General features: G+C 42.5%; 2 protein-coding genes across 2 annotated transcripts; both read left to right on the forward strand.

Moving 5' to 3' along the window:
- Window positions 1-129: 129 nt before the first annotated feature.
- On the forward strand, window positions 130-7,448 carry LOC106579033 (uncharacterized). The gene is made up of 13 exons (XM_014158465.2): window positions 130-264; window positions 1,419-1,691; window positions 2,781-2,856; window positions 3,113-4,070; window positions 4,178-4,312; window positions 4,481-4,739; window positions 5,033-5,137; window positions 5,241-5,407; window positions 5,533-5,683; window positions 5,859-6,380; window positions 6,493-6,735; window positions 6,834-6,934; window positions 7,031-7,448. The coding sequence occupies exons 2-13, from the start codon at window positions 1,448-1,450 to the stop codon at window positions 7,193-7,195; spliced, it is 3,126 nt and encodes a 1,041-aa protein (XP_014013940.1). The 5' UTR covers window positions 130-264; window positions 1,419-1,447; the 3' UTR covers window positions 7,196-7,448.
- Window positions 7,449-7,878: 430 nt separating this feature from the next.
- arf1l (ADP-ribosylation factor 1 like) lies at window positions 7,879-12,913 on the forward strand. The gene is made up of 5 exons (NM_001173559.1): window positions 7,879-7,911; window positions 10,375-10,532; window positions 10,637-10,747; window positions 10,878-11,002; window positions 11,217-12,913. The coding sequence occupies exons 2-5, from the start codon at window positions 10,385-10,387 to the stop codon at window positions 11,376-11,378; spliced, it is 546 nt and encodes a 181-aa protein (NP_001167030.1). The 5' UTR covers window positions 7,879-7,911; window positions 10,375-10,384; the 3' UTR covers window positions 11,379-12,913.
- Window positions 12,914-26,021: the final 13,108 nt, after the last annotated feature.

Raw genomic sequence — 26,021 nt, forward strand, 5'->3', positions numbered from 1 at the left:
TACCCGAGTCTCGATTCAGTAACAGTAATGCGTGCCGGGGTTGAAAGTTGTCTCATAACTCTCACATATGGCCCACCAATCAGCACGGCCTGTCAGCAGAAAGCCGGTGGGTCACACTTGGAGACAGCACATACACAGACACCCACACACATTCACAGAACAGAAGCAAGTAGCTTAGTCCAACTGGCCCAAGTACTCTGTCTCTACTACTACTAACACAAAGATAACTTCTCACAGAAAAGGAGCAACTGTGTCGCCTTTAAGGTATGTTGGACTACTACCTATTGATGTTTTATTGTCATTCAAACCAATGTATTTTCTTGGTATTAATGTTTTATTTCTACTAGGGCTAGGAAGGGGATGTGGGTGTAGGTGTTGACAGACAATGAAGATAACAGGAAGTAATGGGAAAGATGGGCCATTATTTTCCCTTAGGTGAACAGAAGACTTAGATATAAAGGTTCTCATACAGTAAGATTTGAGGGTTGAGGGTGTTAGTTGAATGCCAACTTCACAGGGAATGGGAACTTTACAGTGGTGCATGTTCAAGAATCAGGATTGCGATCTAAAATTCCTACAACTTTGCAGTGGAACCACACACACACATAACAATGAACAAAGATGTAATGAAGAACTTTTAGAAATACTACTTATTATTGCTTTCCAAAACGTGGACTAAGAAACATAGGAAACACTTGAACTAAGTTAAGTCAGTGGATAAGTTAGTCCAAGTTGGAAATGCAGTTATGAGAGGACAAGGACACATAACCTGTGTAGCATTGTCTGTGTGTAAGTTGACAAAGGATTGTTTTGATCCCCGGCCTTCCCTGTCAATATGGTGGGCGCTAAGAAAGAGAGACTTTGACAGCTGAGCAGCCCAGTGGAAGGCATGTAACTAGTTCAGAGCATGCTGAATCTCTGCATGCTATTTATACATATTCGCCTGGATCACTAGCCATCTCAGTTCATTCACACCGACCATAACAAATGCCATCACATTAAAATACATGCCAAATGCATAGCTAACGTCAGCATATCCGCACAGTGAATAAGCCTGTTGAGTTATGTACATTTACCCTCCCTTAGGGGTCAATAACTATCTTATGACATGGTGAGAATTATTTTGCCGTATATTATAAGACAATTTGGTTAATTTACATAATGCTTTTTGTTCGGTGTATGGTATCCCTTTACATTTCCTAGAGCATTTCAAATAAAATTATACTACTAACTACCACATAGCCTTAGCTCTTGAGCATCAGTGCTTATTGCCACAAAGATCTCCTTGAAGAAGATCTTGAGGAGAGGGTTTGTCACCATTCTCACTAATCCCAAAAGTAAACTTACCCCATTTCTCTGCAGTAGCATGTTAGCACTCATTTGACTTTTTATTTATCATGTCTTTGATTTTATCTCAGTTTCTCTAAGGGTGCCAAGTGCAAGAGGAATGGCCATACCCAGGATGTTCAACTCAAACACGCCATTCATTGATGTGAAGGGGGCGTCACTGTTGTTCTCTTTGGGGAAGGAAAACATCATGGAGGGTGAAGAGAACAAGGACCCGTTGGTTCGGACGGTCCTTCCTACCCTGAGCATGGTGATGGAGCAGGGCACTGCCAAGCAGGTGGGCACAGGGGGGCATGATGACAGGGACCAAGTCCCATGTGTCTCCATCATCGCCCAGGCAGAGGGTAAGCCAGTAACTAATGGAGAACTCTTCTTTTCCAAAGTGCATAGTAGTTACACAGTGACACATTTTTTTGTAAACATTTTGGATGAATGAGCCAATTGTAAGCTGGGGATGATTTGGTCACCATGATGGTATGAAGGCCAGTTGTTGAATTTAGCCAGGACACTGGGGTTAACACCCCTACTCTTACAATAAGTGCCATGGGATATGTTAGTGACCACAGAGAGTCAGCACCTGTTTAACGTCGCATCCGAAAGAGGGCACCCTACACAGGGCAAAGTCCCCAATCACTGCCCTGGGGCATTGGGATATTATTTTTAGACCAGAGGAAAGAGTGCCTCCTAATGGCCCTCCAACACCACTTCCATCAGCATCTGGTCTCCACTCCAGGGACCAACCCTGCTTAGCTTCTGAGGCACGCCAGCAGTGGGATGTAGGGTTGTTGTAACGGTTGTTGTGGTGGATGGACCAAGGCGCAGCGGGTTGAGTGCTCATATTCACTTTATTTGAACACAATTGAACAAAACAAGAAAACGAACGACAAACAGCCTTGCATACGACACACAGCTATGCAACAAACAACCTCCCACAATTACCCTAACAAACACATACCTAATTTTATAGGACCCTCAATCAGAGGCAACGAAAAAACACCTGCCTCCAATTGAAGGTCCAACCCCCAATTAACTAAACATAGAAATAGACTAGACTAGACAGAACATAGAAATACACTAACATAGAACAGTGCCCAACAACCCCGGAATACATAAATCAAACACCCCTCTACATAGACACACACCCCGAACCACATAAACCAAATACCCCCTGCCACGTCCTGACCAAACTACAATAACAAATAACCCCTATACTGGTCAGGACGTGACAGTTGTATGCTGCTAAATGGCTAAGTAGCACAGAAATAGTTTTGCATCTGCATGCAGCCAGGAGGAGGGATAGGGGTTACATTCTAGAAAGTTGTTCCCTCTCTTCTGGCCTTATTTGCCCTATTTCTTAGGGCAGAATGAGGGAATAACAAGCCCATGTCATTTAGTGAGCCATCTTTGATCCAGAGTAAATCTGTGTGTCCCAGGTGAAGGCTCCCAAGAGTTCAGCCCTACAAGCACAGAATGTGTCTACTCCAGATCTCACCTGCTCAAAAGCCACAGGTACTTACTTACCGGAGCATGACCATCTTTAATCTCAATTTTTAAATTGAATTGGGACTAGAAAACTGTACTGCAGATAGATGGCGTTTGCACTTTATCCTTAACAAGGCACAATAAATTGTTCGTAATAAAGTTAGTACATTTTAGGCTCATTACAATTAGCTGTTCATTTCCCCCAAAATATTATTCAGGGTTTACATGCCCCCAGACGCCCCTAGCGGTCTCGTCAACTCACTCAATGTCACTTAATTTTCAGGTCCATAGCCAAGAAAACTACAACCGAGAGTGATACTGACGAAGAGAACTATGTGGGTACTACCAGCACAGTCCCACACCACCACATTCGAAGGAAGTTTCGGCAAAAGCCTCAGGAAGGAAGACAGAGGGAGGAAGGACAAGAGCCACCAGTCATCCAAGGTTTATGGGTGCAGGAGATCGACTGGTCTAAATCAACCAACAAGGACATGAGCTGGGCCTCAGAGGTAAACCAACTTCCTGTGGACCTCCCCAAACACACAGACTCTATCTGGGTACCTCATAGCCGCGGAGGCTGCATTTTGGAGGGTTTGTTTGAACTTGTATCCCACTGCAGCTTGGAAGGTGTGTCAAAATGTGCAGATGGCCTGTCAGACACATACGAACTCATAGGTGTGTCCGACTTTTCTAGTGAAATAGGAGGAATGTCTGAGTCTCCATCCAGTCTGAAGAGTATATCTGATTCTGAATCCATTCGTACTCGTGAGAGCGAGTCAGACTCCTCTTCTAGTTTTGGGGATGGGGGTCTGTCGGACTCAGTCTGCAGCCTGGTGGACGTGTCGGACTGTCTCTCCAGTGTGATGTGTGTGTCGGACAACGTCCTGGCGCCAGAGAGTGTGTCCGACTCTAACTCGTCTTGCAGTCTGATGGGCGTGTCTGACTCGGACTCCACCTGCAGCCGAGGATGGGAATCCGGATCCTCCTCCAGTGTGGAGAGTAGGTCCAACTCCTGCTGCAGTCTGGTGGGTGTGTCTAACATCCCAGGGGATGTGTCTGGATTGTTGTGTAGCGTTGGGGGAGTGTCTAGCTCTGAGACAATGTTGGAGGAACTGCGCAGCAGAGTTACCCAGAAGCATCAGCGATTCGTCTCACCTTTTTTCAAAGCACTGGTCAAAGATGTCTCGGATGAGATGAAAGAGGTCACTGCACAGATCAATGAAGGCCTTATATTCCACAAGGTAGGAATCCTGCTCATTTATTTCCTCATCAATATTAAGTATCCTTGTTTTATAAAAAATGCATGAAAAACCAGAATGTGCATGTATGTGTACTGTGTGTCTTTCAGCAACTCCAGCCCAATAAGTTTGAATACAGGGAGGGAAAGGAATACCACATTCTATACCACATTCAGAATGGATCGTATGGTGATGTGTTCAGTGTTCAGGACAGAAGTACCGGGTTCGAGTGTGCTGCCAAAAAAGTATGTCCCAAATACAACAGAGTTGTCGTATGATCCTATACACGATAAGCAGCAGTTTCAAAGTTGATTTCCCTCTGTAGAACAATTGGCTCAAACATTTCACTTCATGCAAGCGCCTAGTAAACCTGGTCCATAATCTCATAAAATAATTTGTTTTACTCATTCCAGATCCCACTGAGTCATTTCAACTGTGAGGAGGTGAGCACGTGGAGTGCTTTGAACTCTCCTGGCGTTGTGAAGCTCTTTGGGGCTGTGAGGGAGGGTCCATATGTCACACTCTTCATGGACCTGAAGACAGGTTGTTTGGCCCAGCTACTGAGGGAGAGGGGAAGTTTACCAGAGGAACTGGCCTTGCGCTACCTCTGTCAGCTCCTGGGAGCACTGGAACACCTGCATCACAGACACGTCCTGCATCTGGATGTTAAAGGCATGTTAACAACCCCTTTTGCCCTACCCCCCTAGACACATGTAAGATCTGAAAGAATAGCATAGGTAAATTTGAGTGTGGTTTACTAGTCACACTTTGTAAAGCAAAGTTATTTGTGGTTGTTGTACTCCCTCTAGTGTCAGAAGATAAGAAAGCACATCCTGTAGTTTCAGGATGTACAGTACTGTTATGTCTGGCAGAAAGCAGTTCCCTATTCGTCTCTAACTCCTTATTCCTCAGATAGCCTTCTAATTGTACATTCTGTTTACTCTTTTCTTTGTTTCTTGTTGCAGTTGACAATGTGTTGCTGTCTGAGGATGGGAGGGACACGTTCCTCTGTGACTTTGGTCTCTCTGAGACGCTGGACCCAAATGGACAGAGCACGAAAGCCTTTAGACGTCAGTGTATATGTGTGAATACAATGAAAAATCTTTCAGTTACTATTCAATGGGATAAACAAAAACAAAACGATGCCCACACAACTATTTCCTAACATTTCAGAATCTGGGCGGCCCGCTGGCACAGAGACCCACATGGCGCCCGAGGTGGCACGAGGGGACCTCCGCTGTGCCAAGGCAGACGTGTGGAGTAGCTGCTGCATGCTACTGCACATGCTCAACGGATGCCACCCCTGGATCCGCTACTACAACCACCCGCTGTGCTTCAAGGTAAAAAACAACCTGTGTTATCCAGGATCAGTCCTTGCTGCAAAAAAACAACCAATGTTATCCAGGATCAGAGAAAAGTCCTTGCTGCAAACATGTAATTTAAAACATTTCCTTTCACTGGTCAGATTGTCAATGAGCCACCTCCTCTGAGGGAGGTGCCCCCCAGCTGTAACCCCTACACTGCCGAGGTCTTGAGAGCTGGACTACAGAAGGACCCCGCCAGTAGAGCCTCGGCCACAGCGCTAAGGCAGATGACCACCAAGGCCCTGATAGCAGGTAATCTATCTATCATTTGACAAACTTGAATTAGCTATTTACAAGTGTGTATCTATGGCCGGAATTGAATCATTGTGATTGTTGTGAAGATGTTCCCTCAGTACATGGGTGTTTGTGTGTGAGATGGAGCGAGTGTATGTTTAGAATAATGAGAGCGCCTCTTTTTTCTCTTCAGTGGGAGGACTTTGTCACAGTTCTGGTCAAGGTGATTGTCAGAAACTTGTGAACAGCAAGGCTGGGAATCATAACAGACCCTACATTCCCTCTGCCCCTGCAAAGCCAGCAGCCACACAGTCAGCACCCAAAATGCATTGGGTGAGCCCCTGGAGAGCAATGGCCGCTGGCGCAGACAGTAGTGATTCTGAGGAGGGCGGATCGGAATTGGAGAGAGATTCTGAATCAGTGACATACTCTCTGGAGGATAGGGACTGGGAATCTTATCAAAATTCCTTGGAGGAGAGCCATGTGGTGGAAGATTGGGTATCTGAGACAGATTCCGAGGTGGATATTTACTTGGGGGAGGATGGAGATCTGGAGAGGAAAAGTGACTGGGAATATGAAGGCGATTGGGAGGAAGAGGAGTCTTCCACAGAACTTTACCAAGCTCTCCACACCCACTTCCCAGTCCTGCGGAAAGGCCAGCCGGAGATTGACCAATCCTGGGGGTCAGAGCCTGAATTGGAATACTTAAGAGATGGTGAGTTAAGTGGCTACTGCTGCACAGACAGTCAGGCTTTATGCACATCTAAAACATGCAGTGCAGTGTATATTCTTGAGACAGGAATGTAAGGTGATCTGTCTCACTCCAGGTGTTACCGTGGGCATTTTGGCCCAGACCCCCTCCCCTGAGCCAAGGGACCACCCTCCCTCCTGTATGAGCAGCACTGGTTCATCCCAGAAGGATGATACAGACACAGACAAAGATTCTGATTGCTCGTCTGATGACCTCAGCTCTGGAGTCTTCTCCTACAACAGCCAGACAGATGGACAGAGCTTCAACTTGGAATGGCTGGTGGTATCCACCAACCAGCCACCAGCTTACTGCTTTGAAGGTAAGAGAAAATTATCTGGGTAGACTTGCCTGTAACCATTAGGGGAGAAGGGTATGATTGTTGATACATTCACTGTTCTCTGTGCATTGCTGGTCTAGGCGTTGAGATATGGATTGAAAACATTGGCGGGGAGTGTTTGAGGATCCGTGAACGGCGTAAGGTCAAAGTGGGTCATGTTGCCATAGGGATAAGCGAGCAGGTAAGAGATCACTGTAGATCTGAGTAAGGTTGAACATACCATTAACCTGTCTAATTGATGTACAGATAACATGAGAGTGTGCTGTGTCTCATTTAGATCACAGTGAAGGCCTTCAGTCTGGAGACTCTGGACAGGAAGCCCGTGTCCTTCCAACAGGAAATCCAGGAGTCAGGCTTGTGGCTGTGCTGTATTCCTTCCCCAGACTGTTGTCCACGATGGAGCTGGAGGATCAAAGAGGGAAAGCTTGAGATTCGGGAATGAGACAACTTTGAAGGTGTATACATGCAGCTATTTTCTAAATTGAGACTCAGGCACAACATTTTCACATTGTGATGATTTTTCTCTCTGTAATTATTAGCCTATAATAGTAGGTCTCTAGCTACTCATTAGAATAGATGGGGTGTCTCTCAACAATTCTAACTTTTATCAGTGTGATGATGCATAGGCCTACAATTCATGTGTTTTTTTTAAACAATCCACCATGTAGAGAATAAATGAATCACGTGAACAAGTCCACCAACATCTGGTTTATTGAGTTGGAATAGTTCTGAAAAGCTTGTGTTAAAACAAAGTTTCAATCAACAAGCTCTGTGGGCTTGGGAAAGAAGACACCCTTATCACCTCACTGGAGAGTAAGTGCACAATGAGTTGAATCACAGAATATTCTGCTACTGACTGCATTGATCCGAATCTATTATCTGCCACTTGCATTGATAACTTGCGTTGCATTAATAATGTGATTCAAAAGTAATTGGCTAAAATGTGTACGTTCACTTCCTCGTTGTCTACAAATCATATCGGCCCCGTGATTGGATGAAATGGTATTACAGGCGGGGTCTTTAAATACAATAGGTGATATGATTGGATAAGATTAACAGTGGGAAGTGCCTGTCCACACACCGGTGTCTACTGAGTTGCGCAAACGCCATTTTGGAGTGACTGGGAGAGAAGCAAGATCTCGAAGCAGTCTTTCTAAGGTGAATATATCATACATCATGTTATGTTTAACATATAATAATGTATGTTCGAGTGAACTAGAATTTGACAAAAACGCTCAGTTTTCCCTTTGTCCGTTCTTCAAATGACGTCACAATTACCTCTACATCTGACGTTGCGGCATATATATGGCTAGCTAGTGATGCTAAGTTAGCGGACACAGTCTTCTTTCAAGCTGACTAGTTTTGTCATAAGATGAATAGCAAATGCGTGTAAAACGATATGTTCGGTAAACGTTTTAAATGCCTGAGATCCCCAGTTTATTCGCTAACTTAACTAGCTAGTTAATAAGATAGCTTGATGCTAAGCATCCGCCCAAGCTAGTTAGAGCTTTTTCTTTTAGCTTTAACGTTATAGTACCTAGCTAGCTATAATATGTACATTCAAGGGGACATACGTTTGCAGGAATTAACTCCAAGCCACCAGTATATTCCCCAAACCCAACAGCCTACCTCAGCATACTGCTATAGTTAGCTAGTTGTATGGCTGTGGATGCATTCCGTTCATTTAACGTCAAACGACTTAAAAAATGACAACAATGAAGGCGATCCTGACGTCAGCTGACTCGCCAAGGCTAGCTGCTTTTAGCCTGTCAGGTTTATGATTTCGGTAGCTGGTGTTATGTGACAAAAATCATCAATATAATATAGTATTTATTTAGCCAAGTTGGTGCTTGCTCCTAAGTCCTAGCTTCTAAACACTGTGCAATTGTGCATGAATCTACGTTCAAGTTAGCTAGGCCTTTCTTAACCGGGGCAGGGCTAACTAAGCAAGCCTGAATGTTTCCCATCAGGATCTAGAAACGATCATACAATTTCATGATTAAAATAAATATCCGAATTTAATTGGCAACAGGCGTACCCGGTGGATAGTGAACTGGAGGGCCGACAACATTCTTCAAACTAACGTTAGTTAGGTAGCTAATGCCATTCCGGCATTAAAAACAGGGTTCGTACGGCCCGGAAAAGTTTTGGGTGATTCAATCCGGAAGTTCAGGAAAAGTCATGGAAATTCATTTGAATTTCTGTTAAAGTAATTTATTTAGGCACAGTTTAAAGTCAACATATCAGCCAGGATCGGAATGAATGTTTAGTACGTCTGTGTTTGCGCGCATAACCTGCAATTGTTGCTTGACGAGTGGGCCATTACTCAGAGAGAGACAGTCGGACATTCCAGCAGCAGGTAGGCCCATATATAGCCTATAAAATATGATAGAGAACAGACTAAATGGGTAGTCCGTTCAAAACATATATATTGTACCCTGTAGTTAACTGTGTTGCTTTTATTAGCATGTGTTGGGCTCCGAGTGGTGTGGCGTAGCTAGAGGCGTCACTACAGACCCTGGTTCGATTACAGACCGTATCACAACCGGTCGTGATTGGGAGTCCCATAGGGCGGCGCACAATTGACTCGGCGTCGTACGGGTTAGGGTTTGGGGGGGTAGGCCGTCATTGTAAATAATAATAATTTGTTGTTAACTCACTTACCTAGTTAAATAAATAAAAAAGTTCGTTTTCATTAAGTCATGTCCTCCAAAAAGCGACACTCGCTAATAAGGCCATACAAAGTTGATTAATTAATTTTAACAATTCTTTTTGACTAAACAAATTATTCACGTTGCCATTTTATTATTTGGGATTCGGTTCAATCGTGATGAATCGAATATGAATCAAAATAATTATTTGTTAATTGTGGACAGTAATTTTAGGAAAACATATTAGATGTAGACTATCTTTTAGATTATATGGTTTAGAAAGTTGTTGATTTGGGCATCTGATGTATGGGACGTTAGATGCTGGTCAACCTGTAAGATAAATGACTAAACTAAAATTTACATTTCCTGAAGAAAATTTGTGGGCATGCTTCAGCTAAATACAAATATTTGTAGCCTACCATAGCCATTTGATCTTTGATATATTGAATGAATGAATTATTTAAAAAGTCCTAAACCTATTTGATTGTAATGTTGCAATATATTTTACATCGAGGGTGGGCAACCATCCTCCAGGAGAGCGAATGGGTGCGTAGGCTTTTATTCCAGTCCCCCTCTGACAAACCACATTTTTAGGAATTAGCTGCTCAACCGGACCTTGATTAACTGTCTCTGTATTAGAGCAGAGCTGTATCAAAAGCCTGCACACCCAGTAGCTCTCCAGACTGAAGGTTGACCACATGTGATTTATATAGTTGCCTAACAGGTATTCTACCTGGTGGGGTTTTAAGTGCCTTGCACAAGGACAGGAGATGATACATGGGATCAGAGAGCAGCCTCCCAGTGTCAATACCACAACTTTTTTTATACTTACGTAGACGCCACTTACGTTTGGCCATGGAAATTTGGTGAAAAGTCATGAAATTCAATTTGTCAATGTTTATGAACCCTGTAGAAATCTAAACGTGTACCATTACTGATTTTCTTCACCTTGCATTCCTCTTTCTCTCAGATAAGTGACCATGGGGAATATGTTTGGAAGCCTGTTCAAGGGCCTTTTTGGCAAGAAGGAGATGAGGATTCTCATGGTTGGACTCGATGCTGCTGGAAAAACGACTATCCTGTACAAACTCAAACTAGGAGAGATTGTTACCACCATTCCAACAATTGGTAAGGACAATTTTTCTTGAATGCATTAGCCTATCACAATTTTCTTCTCCAAATTAGGCTACTTATGGAATATGTGCCTCTACCATTCTGTGTCCTTTGTCCAGGTTTTAATGTAGAAACGGTAGAATACAAGAACATCAGCTTCACAGTGTGGGACGTTGGCGGTCAAGACAAAATCAGGCCGCTGTGGCGCCACTACTTCCAGAACACTCAAGGTAAGATTCAAAGGAGCTTTGAGCATCGTTGGCATTGGTGGTCCATAGATGGTGCCATCGTTACAAGAATCAGAGTTGCTTTTCGGAGAACCAGTGTCATATTGTCATCTAACTATGTACTTCTTTGCAGGGCTTATCTTTGTGGTGGACAGCAACGACCGGGAGCGAGTGAATGAGGCGAGGGAGGAGTTGCAGAGAATGCTCGCAGAGGACGAGCTGAGAGATGCGGTGCTGCTCGTTTTTGCAAACAAACAGGTGCACATGGGTACTCATATCTGAATTCTGACTGCCTTGACCCCTTGTAGTGCTCTTTTATCCTGCTAAAAATTGTAAGTGGACCATACTCATTGACCATGCATACTTAATAATTTTTTGAATTGCCAACCCCTTGCACTTTCACTGGGCTTGAGTAAGATATTGCACAGTGTGTTAGACAGAGGATTAATAATTGAACCTGGTTGTTTCTTAGGATCTTCCCAATGCAATGAATGCTGCAGAGATCACAGACAAGCTGGGGCTCCACGCCCTCCGCCAGCGCAGCTGGTACATCCAGGCCACTTGTGCTACCAGCGGGGACGGCCTCTACGAGGGCCTCGACTGGCTCTCCAACCAGCTCAAGAACCAGAAATGATCCATTCCACCATTTTAGTTTTCCCTCTGTCTAACACGATGGCAGCACCGGTTCCAAGCCCCTTGCACCCTGGAACTCCTCCCTCCCAGTCTTTCTCCAAAAACCTCATCCTCCACCTCTCTTTTTCTGTATCGAACCTTACTCCTGGGGCTGTAACCTGTGCTGCTTGTGTGTGTACTGTGTGTTTGCAGTCAGGTGAGCGCGTGCGTTGTGTGGGTGTGAAGTGTCTAGCTGGGATTAGGAGTAACCCCGGCGTGCCTTTAAAACACCTGCAGTGGAAATAGTGGTCTGGCTCCTCGAGCGACATCCCACCCAGCCCCACTCTGTCATGCACGATCCCATCCTCCCTACACCAAGCATGGTTTTCACAAGGCAAATAAAGAGCAATGGTGTAAACGGTCCTCCTCTCTCCATGGTAGATATAACTTTATTTGTACTACCAGTGTTGAGATTGTAAGATAGGATGTGCATTTTGAAACCTTACCTAGCCCCACCTGTGATAAAACTGCATCGTAACCTGTATCAGGTTGAAGTAAATGGAAAAAGATGCCGTCCCACCGTTGGACATTCTTCGCGTTATTTGAAAACCATGCTTTTTCTTCTTTTTGTAAAATTATATTACCAACCCCTTTTAATGGTTCTCCAGCGAACACTACCTTTTCCCTGTGAGAAAGAGAGATGAAGCACAACCTAATAACCATAAGGAAATGTTAAAATTACCTTTTGAATTTAAAAACGAATGTTACATGAATTCCTCTTGGTCATTTTTCGAATTGTGAAAACTTGACATTTTGACTGAATGAATTGAAAGCAAATGTTGTCCTAATGGTAAAAGTTGCTCCTCCATATTCATCTTGTCACCTATTTATTCAACTGGGCATTTCAATACATGGTTGTTTTGATGGGCTGCATTGGGCTGGTCGAAGGTGGACATTCAGAAGCTTCAAACTTTATTCCTAGAAATGTTACATGTCTGTTTTCTCTAGTTCTAGCATTTCTTTGTACAACTGCTAAACCAAATGCAATTGAGCAGTATGACAAATCTTGTATATTAAATGTAGTGTCCCCTCAAGGGTGCCAACACTCTACATTTTTGTTTTCTACCTGGAAATGGTCACAATATTATTATTGTCTGAGGTTGGCAGGACCTCAGCATGCTGTACCCAGCTGCTTGCTAATTTCCTGGATGTGATGAAGGAAAAGCACCAAATACTATGAATGCTCTTAACTGTAACGCTATGGCTAATGAAGGAAATAAGCCTAGGTCAAGGGTATGAGCGCCAACATTGGCTACATTTAGCAACTTTGTACTACATACTTCAGTTACCAACACAAAAGGTATTGGTATCAGTACTAGTACCTTTATTCCCAGAGCTGTAAGGACTACAGGGGGCATGGGCAGGAGGGGCTACCTGGTCATAGGGAGGTTATGCTGACATGTCTGTTAAGAATGATTGGAAATCTGTCCATTTTTCCCGCTACTGTTTCTGTGGGGTTTTCCTGAACATATTAAACGATATGATTTGATCATAAAATCTGGTGTTGCCAAAGAGATCTGTGAGAACAAACAAGGGTATAATTTAGCCGTTAAGAAACATTTATGGATAGCTTCTCATGCACAAACTGTCATGCTATTGTCGTGCCATTCCATTTAGAGTAAGGTATCATACTTCACTGAACAAAAAATATAAATGCAACAATTTCAACGATTCTACGGAGTTACAGTTCATATAAGGAAATCAGTCAATTGAAATACACTGCTCAAAAAAATAAAGGGAACACAAACAACACAATGTAACTCCAAGTCAATCACACTTCTGTGAAATCAAACTGTCCACTTAGGAAGCAACACTGATTGACAATACATTTCACATGCTGTTGTGCAAATGGAATAGACAACAGGTGGAAATTATAAGCAATTAGCAAGACACCCCCAAATAAAGGAGTGGTTTTGCAGGTGGTGACCACAGACCACTTCTCAGTTCCTATGCTTCCTGGCTGATGTTTTGGTCACTTTTGAATGCTGGCGGTGCTGTCACTCTAGTGGTAGCATGAGACGGAGTCTACAACCCACACAAGTGGCTCAGGTAGCGCAGCTCATCCAGGATGGCACATCAATGCGAGCTGTGGTAAGAAGGTTTGCTGTGTCTGTCAGCGTAGTGTCCAGAGCATGGAGGCGCTACTAGGAGACATGCCAGTACATCAGGAGACGTGGAGGAGGCCGTAGGAGGGCAACAACCCAGCAGCAGGACCGCTACCTCCGCCTTTGTGCAAGGAGGAGCAGAAGGAGCACTGCCAGAGCCCTGCAAAATGACCTCCAGCAGGCCACAAATGTGCATGTGTCTGCTCAAACGGTCAGAAACAGACTCCATGAGGGTGGTATGAGGGCCCGACGTCCACAGGTGGGGGTTGTGCTTACAGCCCAACACCGTACAGGACGTTTGGCATTTGCCAGAGAACACCAAGATTGGCAAATTCGCCACTGGCGCCCTGTGCTCTTCACAGATGAAAGTAGGTTCACACTGAGCACATGTGACAGACGTGACAGAGTCTGGAGACGCCGTGGAGAACGTTCTGCTGCCTGCAACATCCTCCAGCATGACCGGTTTGGCGGTGGGTCAGTCATGGTGTGGGGTGGCATTTATTTGGGGGGCCGCACAGCCCTCCATGTGCTCGCCAGAGGTAGCCTGACTGCCATTAGGTACCGAGATGAGATCCTCAGACCCCTTGTGAGACCATATGCTGGTGCGGTTGGACCTGGGTTCCTCCTAATGCAAGACAATGCTAGACCTCATGTGGCTGGAGTGTGTCAGCAGTTCCTGCAAGAGGAAGGCATTGATGCTATGGACTGGCCTGCCTGTTCCCCAGACCTGAATCCAATTGAGCACATCTGGGACATCATGTCTCGCTCCATCCACCAACGCCACGTTGCACCACAGACTGTCCAGGAGTTGGCGGATGCTTTAGTCCAGGTCTGGGAGGAGATCCCTCAGGAGACCATCCACCACCTCATCAGGAGCATGCCCAGGCATTGTAGGGAGGTCATACAGGCACGTGGAGGCCACACACAGTACTGAGCCTCATTTTGACTTGTTTTAAGGACATTACATCAAAGTTGGATCAGCCTGTAGTGTGGTTTTCCACTTTAATTTTGAGTGTGACTCCAAATCCAGACCTCCATGGGTTGATAAATTGGATTTCCATTGATTATTTTTGTGTGATTTTGTTGTCACCACATTCAACTATGTAAAGAAAAAAGTATTTAATAAGATTATTTCATTCATTTAGATCTAGGATGTGTTATTTTAGTGTTCCCTTTATTTTTTTGAGCAGTGTACATTCATTAGGCCCTCATCTATGAATTTTGCATGACTGGGAATACAGAAATGTATCTCTTGGTCACAGATACCTTTAAAAAAAGGTAGGGGCGTGGATCAGAACACCAGTTAGTATCTGGTGTGACCGTGACACAACTCAGAGTTGATCAGGCTGTTGATTGTAACCTGTTGTACACCTGTTGTACACCTCGTAACCTGTTGTACACCTGTTGTACATGCTCCATGGCTAAGATGTCTGGTGAGTATGCGGGCCATGGAAGAACTGGGACATTTACAGCTTACAGTAATTTTGTACAAATCCTTGCGACATGGGGCCATGTATTATCATGCTGAAACATGAGGTGATGTTGGCAGATGAATGGTGCGGTAATGGGTCTCAGGATCTCGTCACAGTATCTCTGTGCATTCAAATTGCGATAGATAAATTGCAATTGTGTTCGTCGTCCGTAGCTTATGCCTGCCCATACCATAACCCCACCACCACCATGGGGCATTCTTTTCACAACGTTGACATCAGCAAACCGCTCACACAACGCCATGTACACTGTCTGCCATCTGCCCAGTAGAGTTGAAACCCGGATTCATCCGTGAAGAGCACACGTCTCCAGCATGCCAGTGAGCATTTGGCCACTGAAGTCAGTTACGACGACAAACTGCAGTAAGGTCAAGACCCAGGTGAGGACGACGAGCATGCGGATGAGCTTGCCTGAGACGGTTTCTGACAGTTTGTGCAGAATTTCCTTAGCTGTCCGGGTAAATGGTCTCAGATGATCATGCTGTTTAATCAGCTTCTTGATATGCCACACCTGTCAGGTGGGTGGATTATCTTGGCAAAGGAGAAATGCTCACTAATGGGGATGTCAACAAATTTATGCACAGAGTAGTGCACTGGGCCTTTTAATAGTCCTGTATTAGCGGACCTATATAGCCATCTGCAGTGTGTGAAATAAAAAAAAATCATAGCACCCACAAACTACTTCCTGCGGCAATGGTCGAGGAGCCGACGGTGCCCAATTTGACTGGAGTGCTTTAGCTACTGTCAAGGAGTTCGCTAAATATACTGCTCAAAAAAATAAAGGGAACACTTAAACAACACATCCTAGATCTGAATGAAAGAAATAATCTTATTAAATACTTTTTTCTTTACATAGTTGAATGTGCTGACAACAAAATCACACAAAAATAATCAATGGAAATCCAATTTATCAACCCATGGAGGTCTGGATTTGGAGTCACACAAAATTAAAGTGGAAAACCACACTACAGGCTGATCCAACTTTGATGTAATGTCCTTAAAAAAAGTAAAATGAGGCTCAGTAGTTTGTGTGGCCTCCACGTGCCTGTATGACCTCCCTACAACGCCTGGGCATGCTCCTGATGAGGTGGTGGATGGTCTCCTGAGGGATCTCCTCCCAGACCTGGACTAAAGCATCAGCCAACTCCTGGACAGTCTGTGGTGCCACGTGGCGTTGGTGGATGGAGCGAGACATGATGTCCCAGATGTGCTCAATTGGATTCAGGTCTGGGGAACGGGCGGGCCAGTCCATAGCATCAATGCCTTCCTCTTGCAGGAACTGCTGACACACTCCAGCCACATGAGGTCTAGCATTGTCTTGCATTAGGAGGAACCCAGGGCCAACCGCACCAGCATATGGTCTCACAAGGGGTCTGAGGATCTCATCTCGGTACCTAATGGCAGTCAGGCTACCTCTGGCGAGCACATGGAGGGCTGTGCGGCCCCCCAAAGAAATGCCACCCCACACCATGACCGACCCACTGCCAAACCGGTCATGCTGGAGGATGTTGCAGGCAGCAGAACGTTCTCCACGGCGTCTCCAGACTCTGTCACGTCTGTCACGTGCTCAGTGTGAACCTGCTTTCATCTGTGAAGAGCACAGGGCACCAGTGGCGAATTTGCCAATCTTGGTGTTCTCTGGCAAATGCCAAACGTCCTGCAAGGTGTTGGGCTGTAAGCACAACCCCCACCTGTGGACGTCGGGCCCTCATACCACCCTCATGGAGTCTGTTTCTGACCGTTTGAGCAGACACATGCACATTTGTGGCCTGCTGGAGGTCATTTTGCAGGGCTCTGGCAGTGCTTCTCCTGCTCCTCCTTGCACAAAGGCTGAGGTAGCGGTCCTGCTGCTGGGTTGTTGCCCTCCTACGGCCTCCTCCACGTCTCCTGATGTACTGGCCTGTCTCCTGGTAGCGCCTCCATGCTCTGGACACTACGCTGACAGACACAGCAAACCTTCTTGCCACAGCTCACATTGATGTGCCATCCTGGATGAGCTGCACTAACTGAGCCACTTGTGTGGGTTGTAGACTCCGTCTCATGCTACCACTAGAGTGAAAGCACCGCCAGCATTCAAAAGTGACCAAAACATCAGCCAGGAAGCATAGGAACTGAGAAGTGGTCTGTGGTCCCAACCTGCAGAACCACTCCTTTATTGGGGGTGTCTTGCTAATTGCCTATAATTTCCACCTGTTGTCTATTCCATTTGCACAACAGCATGTGCAATTTATTGTCAATTAGTGCTGCTTCCTAAGTGGACAGTTTGATTTCGCAGAAGTGTGATTGACTTGGAGTTACATTGTGTTGTTTAAGTGTTCCCTTTATTTTTTTGAGCAGTGTATTTTCCTAAAGAAAAAACAGTTTGACTTACAAAGATGAGGACCAAGAGATGGAGTGCACAACTAAAGAATCATTGTGGAATTTCAAAATACACCAGAAAGCATGATGGAGTATTTACTACGTACACATGATAAAACAAAGGAACGAGGTGGGTAGCTAACTGTGTCATTGTATCAAAGTATTTCTAAACTAAAAATCAGGTTTGGTTTCAATACTTAAAGAATGTTAGGACCAGGTAGTCAGAAAAATAGATGGGTGTTGATTAAATTGTGATTGCAGTTTTTTTTTTATCCTTTAAGCGCTGAGTGGTTTTTAGCGGAGTGGTTGGAAAGGATGTGCAGCCGCTTCATGAGCAATGACCGCTCAGCTCCGCTCACATACTCTGCTACTGACCTTCAAAACTAATACATCTATATTAATACAGACAGTGATGGATGGTGTCACAATGTTATGGAGTTTGTCTGTGCTACTGTACCCCAAGTAAAGATACTGTAGATATTGGAGAAAAAATAAGTGTCTTTTAATGTGTGTTGCACTCTTATATGTTGTGAGTGTTGTCATGCCACGGAGCATCTATGGCATTGTGACAGTCTGTTGCCTAGCATTAAATACACACAAGCATACTCATGGGCCTCTGCCAATCAAATTAACCCCTGCCAGTCACACAGTCAATAACATTATTAATCCATAATATCCCCTCTGGAGGCCTCTGCAGACCCAAGCTCCTACTGTATTCCAGTATTCCAAAGAGTCAATAACCACGTTTCCCATCCACAGTTTTTATGCGAGTCAAGTCATTCCATCTAAAAAAGAAAAAAATCAGGACAAGTGTGTTGGTAAACCGAAAGTGTCAGCACAATTTTATAAAAGTTGACAGACAATCTGTTCGTTTGACATGGTGGAGTACTTTTTGTGTCTGTAAAATTAATTATGCGACAAATTGAGGTGGAAAAGATTTCTTGCGCAATTGTTGATATATAACCATCATTTCGAGGTAAATTTGCAGTCACACAATGCTATGTTGTGTGGTCCTCCCACTGCGACTTGGAAATGCATGCACGGTTTAGGCTACAGTCTCGAAAGTGCACAGTGATGAGCTTCATGCGCCTTTCCAATAAAATCAAGGCTCTTAATTTGTATGCTAGGGACATGATGATCCGTGCTTAACTGCCAATTAACAAATAAAAATGATATTGCGCCTATCCATCTAATTTTATAACCAAACTTGTCCAGTGTCCACTTCATCACATAAATGTTGTCTAGAGAGCATACGCGAAAATCTGATTGGACACATTTTTTTTTTAGACACATGAAAACAAAACCACAAAATTGTTTGTGCCCAACGTAATCACGCACAGCCTTTTATCAGTAACAAAGTCAGTCTGATGGAAACACAATTCCATTTATTTAGCAGATTTTATAACATTTGCATGAAAGTCTTTCCAAATTGGATGGTAACTTAGCTATTGTTATCAATGTGACACCCAATCAAATGAATTCAGAACAATATCCCTGAAGACCGCACAGCCAATCACATTATAATAACAATATCATGGAGGCTTGACTGAATTGAGCCCTTGAATTTAAACGTGTGTCACTTTTTAGAGGTGAATGAGAGCCAATCGGGATTGGGGATTGAGAGGAGCTGCACATCTCTGGAAAGGGATTGGGCATAGAGGAACAAAGGAGGACAGTTCCAGCTTTTCATTCTGGAAAATTTTGCTAAACAAAATAACAGAAAATGGAACAAGTGAGTCGCAAATGAGGCCTGGATAAAATGTATAAAAATATCAAAGGGAAACGTGTTTTTTTTCTCTTCACACAATATAACCAATAAAGTACACAATACATTTCCATTAAAATAGTTTCTCTTTTTAGGATAAAGTCTATTTATGAAGGTTACAAAAACAACATGTGACATGACTCAATATCAGAACATAACTCGGTGACTGCTGAGCCGGTGGCAAGTGTAAAACGTGTGTCAATTGCTATTGAGTCATGGCCTTTGTGTAAGTCATGTCAGCTACCTGCTTCTGTGGATGATGATTGGCTGGGAGCGGCGAACAGGAAGGGGAGGAGGGGCTGGCCACAAAAGGAGCCAAGGAGAGCATGGAGCTACCCAGCAGATCATCCTCCCCACCAGAGTTCTCTTGTCTGTCAAAGCCCTCAAAGACCTCCGTCCATTGCCCTTGGTCCTCCATTAAATGACCTGGCTCAGTAGAATAATGAAGGAAAGAAAGAATCTTAGTAATCACATGCAATATTTTAAATACATAAGGAGTTCAGTCAGATTTGTGACTAAAAATAGGTCAGCGTTACAGCCAACAGGCCATGTCCTAACACTTTCTTGTTTGGTTTCGGTGTCATGACACAGTACTGGTCACAGAACCAACCACTGAGAATGAATACATCACACCTGCTACCAACTCCATGGAATCCTCAACCACAATGCTTGTACAACAAGCACCCCCAGAAATGTGCAATCATTCATAAAAGGGCTCTCTCATTCATAGTACTGTATTGTGTTCCAACAAATTGACAAGCTATATCCTTTGCTTAGTGTTGCTATGCAGGACATAGGGCTTGCAATGACCAGAAGAATGCTGGCAGGCTGCAAGCATTTTGAAAGGGACAAATTGCCTGGATCAGGCAGGCCGACTAGACAAGGAGGCAGAGTTATGGGGTTCCCATTAAGTGGATACAAAGAGCCAATGTATGGACAATATTTCCCATGTGTATCTGTTGGAAAAGCATTCCCATGTGAAGCAGGTTGAGAGAATGCTAAGTGTGCAAAGCTGAAGAATTTAAAATATTGTCACGTCCTGACCAGTAGAGGGTGTAGTTGGGTCAGGACGTGGCAGAAGGGAGTGTGTGTTTTTTATTGTTTCATTGATTTTGGCCGTGTGACTTCCAATCAAGCACAGCTGTAGAGGGTTGTGGTTGATTGGGAGTCACACATAAGGAGCATGTTTTTCCTTTGGGTTTTGTGGGTAATTGTTTCTTGTTTAGTGTGTTTGCACCTGACAGGACTGTTGGCTGTCAGTTTCCTTGTTTTGTTTGTTATAGTGTTCTTTCTAATTAAATTGAAAGATGAATACTAACTCCGCTGCATTTTGGTCCATTCCTGAAGACAGCCCTTACAAATATAGAATACATTTTGATTTGTTTAACACTTTTTGGGTTACTACATGATTTCATGTGTGTTATTTCATAGTTTGTCTTCACTATTATTCTACAATGTAGGTAGGTGGAGGGACAGAGGAAGGTAGAGATATTGTGAATAAGAGGGGGATAGAGAGAGTGAACCAGAAAAGATCAAGGGGAGGATAAAGTGTCAAGGGAGATAAAGTATTTTGTCTGTCACTATAAAATATGTTAACTGACTCTTGGCAGCAGATACCCAGGCTCTCACCCTGGCAGTATCTTCTCTCGTCAACTGTTGACCTTGTCTCGAGTTGAGTTCTACATCCCTCATGGTCCTTGTTCCGCACGAACTGGCCTCCCTTATCAAGAACTGAAATTAGACTGTTGCCCTTTGCCTTCCTCCTCAGGAACATTCATATTCAACAATAATATATTTGAACAGAATGGCAACTTTCTGCTCTTCCCCTTTTCTCACTCAGTAACTTTACATATCACTCAGTAACTTTACACACACCATGTTTCTCTTGACCCTTCCTTGACCCCTAACATATACATTCCTTATGCATATAAAGTAATCAATAAGCTATAGTATGGTAACATTAATAAGTATATTTCAAGCTGGTAATATACTCTGCTTCTCAATGTAGTAATCTACGCTGCGACTCAATGTAGTAATGTACTCTGCTACTCAATGTAGTAATATACTCTGCTACTCAATGTAGTAATATACTCTGCTACTCAATGTAGTAATATACTCTGCTACTCAATGTAGTAATATACTCTGCTACTCAATGTAGTAATATACTCTGCTACTCAATGTAGTAATATACTCTGCTACTCAATGTAGTAATGCACTCTGCTACTCAATGTAGTAATCTACTCTGCTACTCAACTACTCAATGTAGTAATATACTCTGCTACTCAATGTAGTAATATACTCTGCTACTCAATGTAGAAAGGTACTCTGCTACTCAATGTAGAAAGGTACTCTGCTATTCAATGTAGAAAGGTACTCTGCTACTCAATGTAATAATCTACTCTGCGACTCAACTACTCAATGTAGTAAGGTACACTGCTACTCAATGTAGTAATATACTCTGCTACTCAATGTAGTAATCTACTCTGCTACTCAATGTAGTAATATCTCTGCTACTCAATGTAGTAATATACTCTGCTACTCAATGTAGTAAGGTACTCTGCTACTCAATGTAGTAATATACTCTGCTACTCAATGTAGTAATCTACTCTGCTACTCAATGTAGTAAGGTACTCTGCTACTCAATGTAGTAATGTACTCTGCTACTCAATGTAGTAAGGTACTCTGCTACTCAATGTAGTAAGGTACTCTGCTACTCAATGTAGTAAGGTACTCTGCTACTCAATGTAGTAATGTACTCTGCTACTCAATGTAGTAATATACTCTGCTACTCAATGTAGTAATATACTCTGCTACTCAATGTAGTAATCTACTCTGCTACTCAATGTAGTAATGTACTCTGCTACTCAATGTAGTAATGTACTCTGCTACTCAATGTAGTAATGTACTCTGCTACTCAATGTAGTAATATACTCTGCTACTCAATGTAGTAATGTACTCTGCTACTCAATGTAGTAATGTACTCTGCTACTCAATGTAGTAATGTACTCTGCTACTCAATGTAGTAATGTACTCTGCTACTCAATGTAGTAATGCACTCTGCTACTCAATGTAGTAATGTACTCTGCTACTCAATGTAGTAATCTCTGCTACTCAATGTAGTAATATACTCTGCTACTCAATGTAGTAAGGTACTCTGCTACTCAATGTAGTAATCTACTCTGCTACTCAATGTAGTAATGTACTCTGCTACTCAATGTAGTAATCTACTCTGCGACTCAACTACTCAATGTAGTAAGGTACTCTGCTACTCAATGTAGTAATATACTCTGCTACTCAATGTAGTAATGTACTCTGCTACTCAATGTAGTAATGTACTCTGCTACTCAATGTAGTAATATACTCTGCTACTCAATGTAGTAATATACTCTGCTACTCAATGTAGTAATGCACTCTGCTACTCAATGTAGTAATGTACTCTGCTACTCAATGTAGTAATATACTCTGCTACTCAATGTAGTAATATACTCTGCTACTCAATGTAGTAATATACTCTGCTACTCAATGTAGTAATGCACTCTGCTGCTCAATGTAGTAATCTACTCTGCTACTCAATGTAGTAATATCTCTGCTACTCAATGTAGTAATATACTCTGCTACTCAATGTAGTAAGGTACTCTGCTACTCAATGTAGTAAGGTACTCTGCTACTCAATGTAGTAATGTACTCTGCTACTCAATGTAGTAATGTACTCTGCTACTCAATGTAGTAATGTACTCTGCTACTCAATGTAGTAATGTACTCTGCTACTCAATGTAGTAATGTACTCTGCTACTCAATGTAGTAATGCACTCTGCTACTCAATGTAGTAATCTACTCTGCTACTCAATGTAGTAATATCTCTGCTACTCAATGTAGTAATGTACTCTGCTACTCAATGTAGTAATGTACTCTGCTACTCAATGTAGTAATGTACTCTGCTACTCAATGTAGTAATGTACTCTGCTACTCAATGTAGTAATGTACTCTGCTACTCAATGTAGTAATGTACTCTGCTACTCAATGTAGTAATCTACTCTGCTACTCAATGTAGTAATGTACTCTGCTACTCAATGTAGTAATATACTCTGCTACTCAATGTAGTAATGTACTCTGCTACTCAATGTAGTAATGTACTCTGCTACTCAATGTAGTAATGTACTCTGCTACTCAATGTAGTAATGTACTCTGCTACTCAATGTAGTAATGTACTCTGCTACTCAATGTAGTAATGTACTCTGCTACTCAATGTAGTAAGGTACTCTGCTACTCAATGTAGTAAGGTACTCTGCTACTCAATGTAGTAATGTACTCTGCTACTCAATGTAGTAATGTACTCTGCTACTCAATGTAGTAATGCACTCTGCTACTCAATGTAGTAATCTACTCTGCTACTCAATGTAGTAATATCTCTGCTACTCAATGTAGTAATATACTCTGCTACTCAATGTAGTAAGGTACTCTGCTACTCAATGTAGTAAGGTACTCTGCTACTCAATGTAGTAAGGTACTCTGCTACTCAATGTAGTAATATACTCTGCTACTCAATGTAGTAAGGTACTCTGCTACTCAATGTAGTAATCTACTCTGCTACTCAATGTAGTAATGTACTCTGCTACTCAATGTAGTAATGTACTCTGCTACTCAATGTAGTAATATACTCTGCTACTCAATGTAGTAATATACTCTGCTACTCAATGTAGTAAGGTACTCTGCTACTCAATGTAGTAATGTACTCTGCTACTCAATGTAGTAATATACTCTGCTACTCAATGTAGTAATATACTCTGCTACTCAATGTAGTAATGCACTCTGCTGCTCAATGTAGTAATCTACTCTGCTACTCAATGTAGTAATATCTCTGCTACTCAATGTAGTAATATACTCTGCTACTCAATGTAGTAAGGTACTCTGCTACTCAATGTAGTAAGGTACTCTGCTACTCAATGTAGTAAGGTACTCTGCTACTCAATGTAGTAATATACTCTGCTACTCAATGTAGTAAGGTACTCTGCTACTCAATGTAGTAATGTACTCTGCTCTCAATGTAGTAATGTACTCTGCTACTCAATGTAGTAATGTACTCTGCTACTCAATGTAGTAATGTACTCTGCTACTCAATGTAGTAATGCACTCTGCTACTCAATGTAGTAATCTACTCTGCTACTCAATGTAGTAATATACTCTGCTACTCAATGTAGTAATATACTCTGCTACTCAATGTAGTAATGTACTCTGCTACTCAATGTAGTAATATACTCTGCTACTCAATGTAGTAATGTACTCTGCTACTCAATGTAGTAAGGTACTCTGCTACTCAATGTAGTAATGTACTCTGCTACTCAATGTAGTAATACTCTGCTACTCTCAATGTAGTAATGTACTCTGCTACTCAATGTAGTAATGTACTCTGCTACTCAATGTAGTAATGTACTCTGCTACTCAATGTAGTAATGTACTCTGCTACTCAATGTAGTAATGTACTCTGCTACTCAATGTAGTAATGTACTCTGCTACTCAATGTAGTAATGTACTCTGCTACTCAATGTAGTAATGTACTCTGCTACTCAATGTAGTAATGTACTCTGCTACTCAATGTAGTAATGTACTCTGCTACTCAATGTAGTAATGTACTCTGCTACTCAATGTAGTAATCTACTCTGCTACTCAATGTAGTAATGCACTCTGCTACTCAATGTAGTAATCTACTCTGCTACTCAATGTAGTAATGTACTCTGCTACTCAATGTAGTAATATACTCTGCTACTCAATGTAGTAAGGTACTCTGCTACTCAATGTAGTAAGGTACTCTGCTACTCAATGTAGTAATGTACTCTGCTACTCAATGTAGTAATGTACTCTGCTACTCAATGTAGTAATGTACTCTGCTACTCAATGTAGTAATGCACTCTGCTACTCAATGTAGTAATCTACTCTGCTACTCAATGTAGTAATATACTCTGCTACTCAATGTAGTAATGTACTCTGCTACTCAATGTAGTAATGTACTCTGCTACTCAATGTAGTAATGTACTCTGCTACTCAATGTAGTAATATACTCTGCTACTCAATGTAGTAATCATACTCTGCTACTCAATGTAGTAATCTACTCTGCTACTCAATGTAGTAATATCTCTGCTACTCAATGTAGTAATATACTCTGCTACTCAATGTAGTAAGGTACTCTGCTACTCAATGTAGTAAGGTACTCTGCTACTCAATGTAGTAATGTACTCTGCTACTCAATGTAGTAATGTACTCTGCTACTCAATGTAGTAATGTACTCTGCTACTCAATGTAGTAATCTACTCTGCTACTCAATGTAGTAATATCTCTGCTACTCAATGTAGTAATCTACTCTGCTACTCAATGTAGTAATGTACTCTGCTACTCAATGTAGTAATGTACTCTGCTACTCAATGTAGTAATCTACTCTGCTACTCAATGTAGTAATATACTCTGCTACTCAATGTAGTAATGTACTCTGCTACTCAATGTAGTAATCTACTCTGCTACTCAATGTAGTAATGCACTCTGCTACTCAATGTAGTAATCTACTCTGCTACTCAATGTAGTAATATCTCTGCTACTCAATGTAGTAATATACTCTGCTACTCAATGTAGTAAGGTACTCTGCTACTCAATGTAGTAAGGTACTCTGCTACTCAATGTAGTAATGTACTCTGCTACTCAATGTAGTAAGGTACTCTGCTACTCAATGTAGTAATATACTCTGCTACTCAATGTAGTAATCTACTCTGCTACTCAATGTAGTAATGCACTCTGCTACTCAATGTAGTAAGGTACTCTGCTACTCAATGTAGTAATATCTCTGCTACTCAATGTAGTAATATACTCTGCTACTCAATGTAGTAATGTACTCTGCTACT

This window comes from Salmo salar, chromosome ssa19 (genome assembly GCF_905237065.1).
Source record: "Salmo salar chromosome ssa19, Ssal_v3.1, whole genome shotgun sequence".
Lineage (NCBI taxonomy): Eukaryota > Metazoa > Chordata > Actinopteri > Salmoniformes > Salmonidae > Salmo > Salmo salar.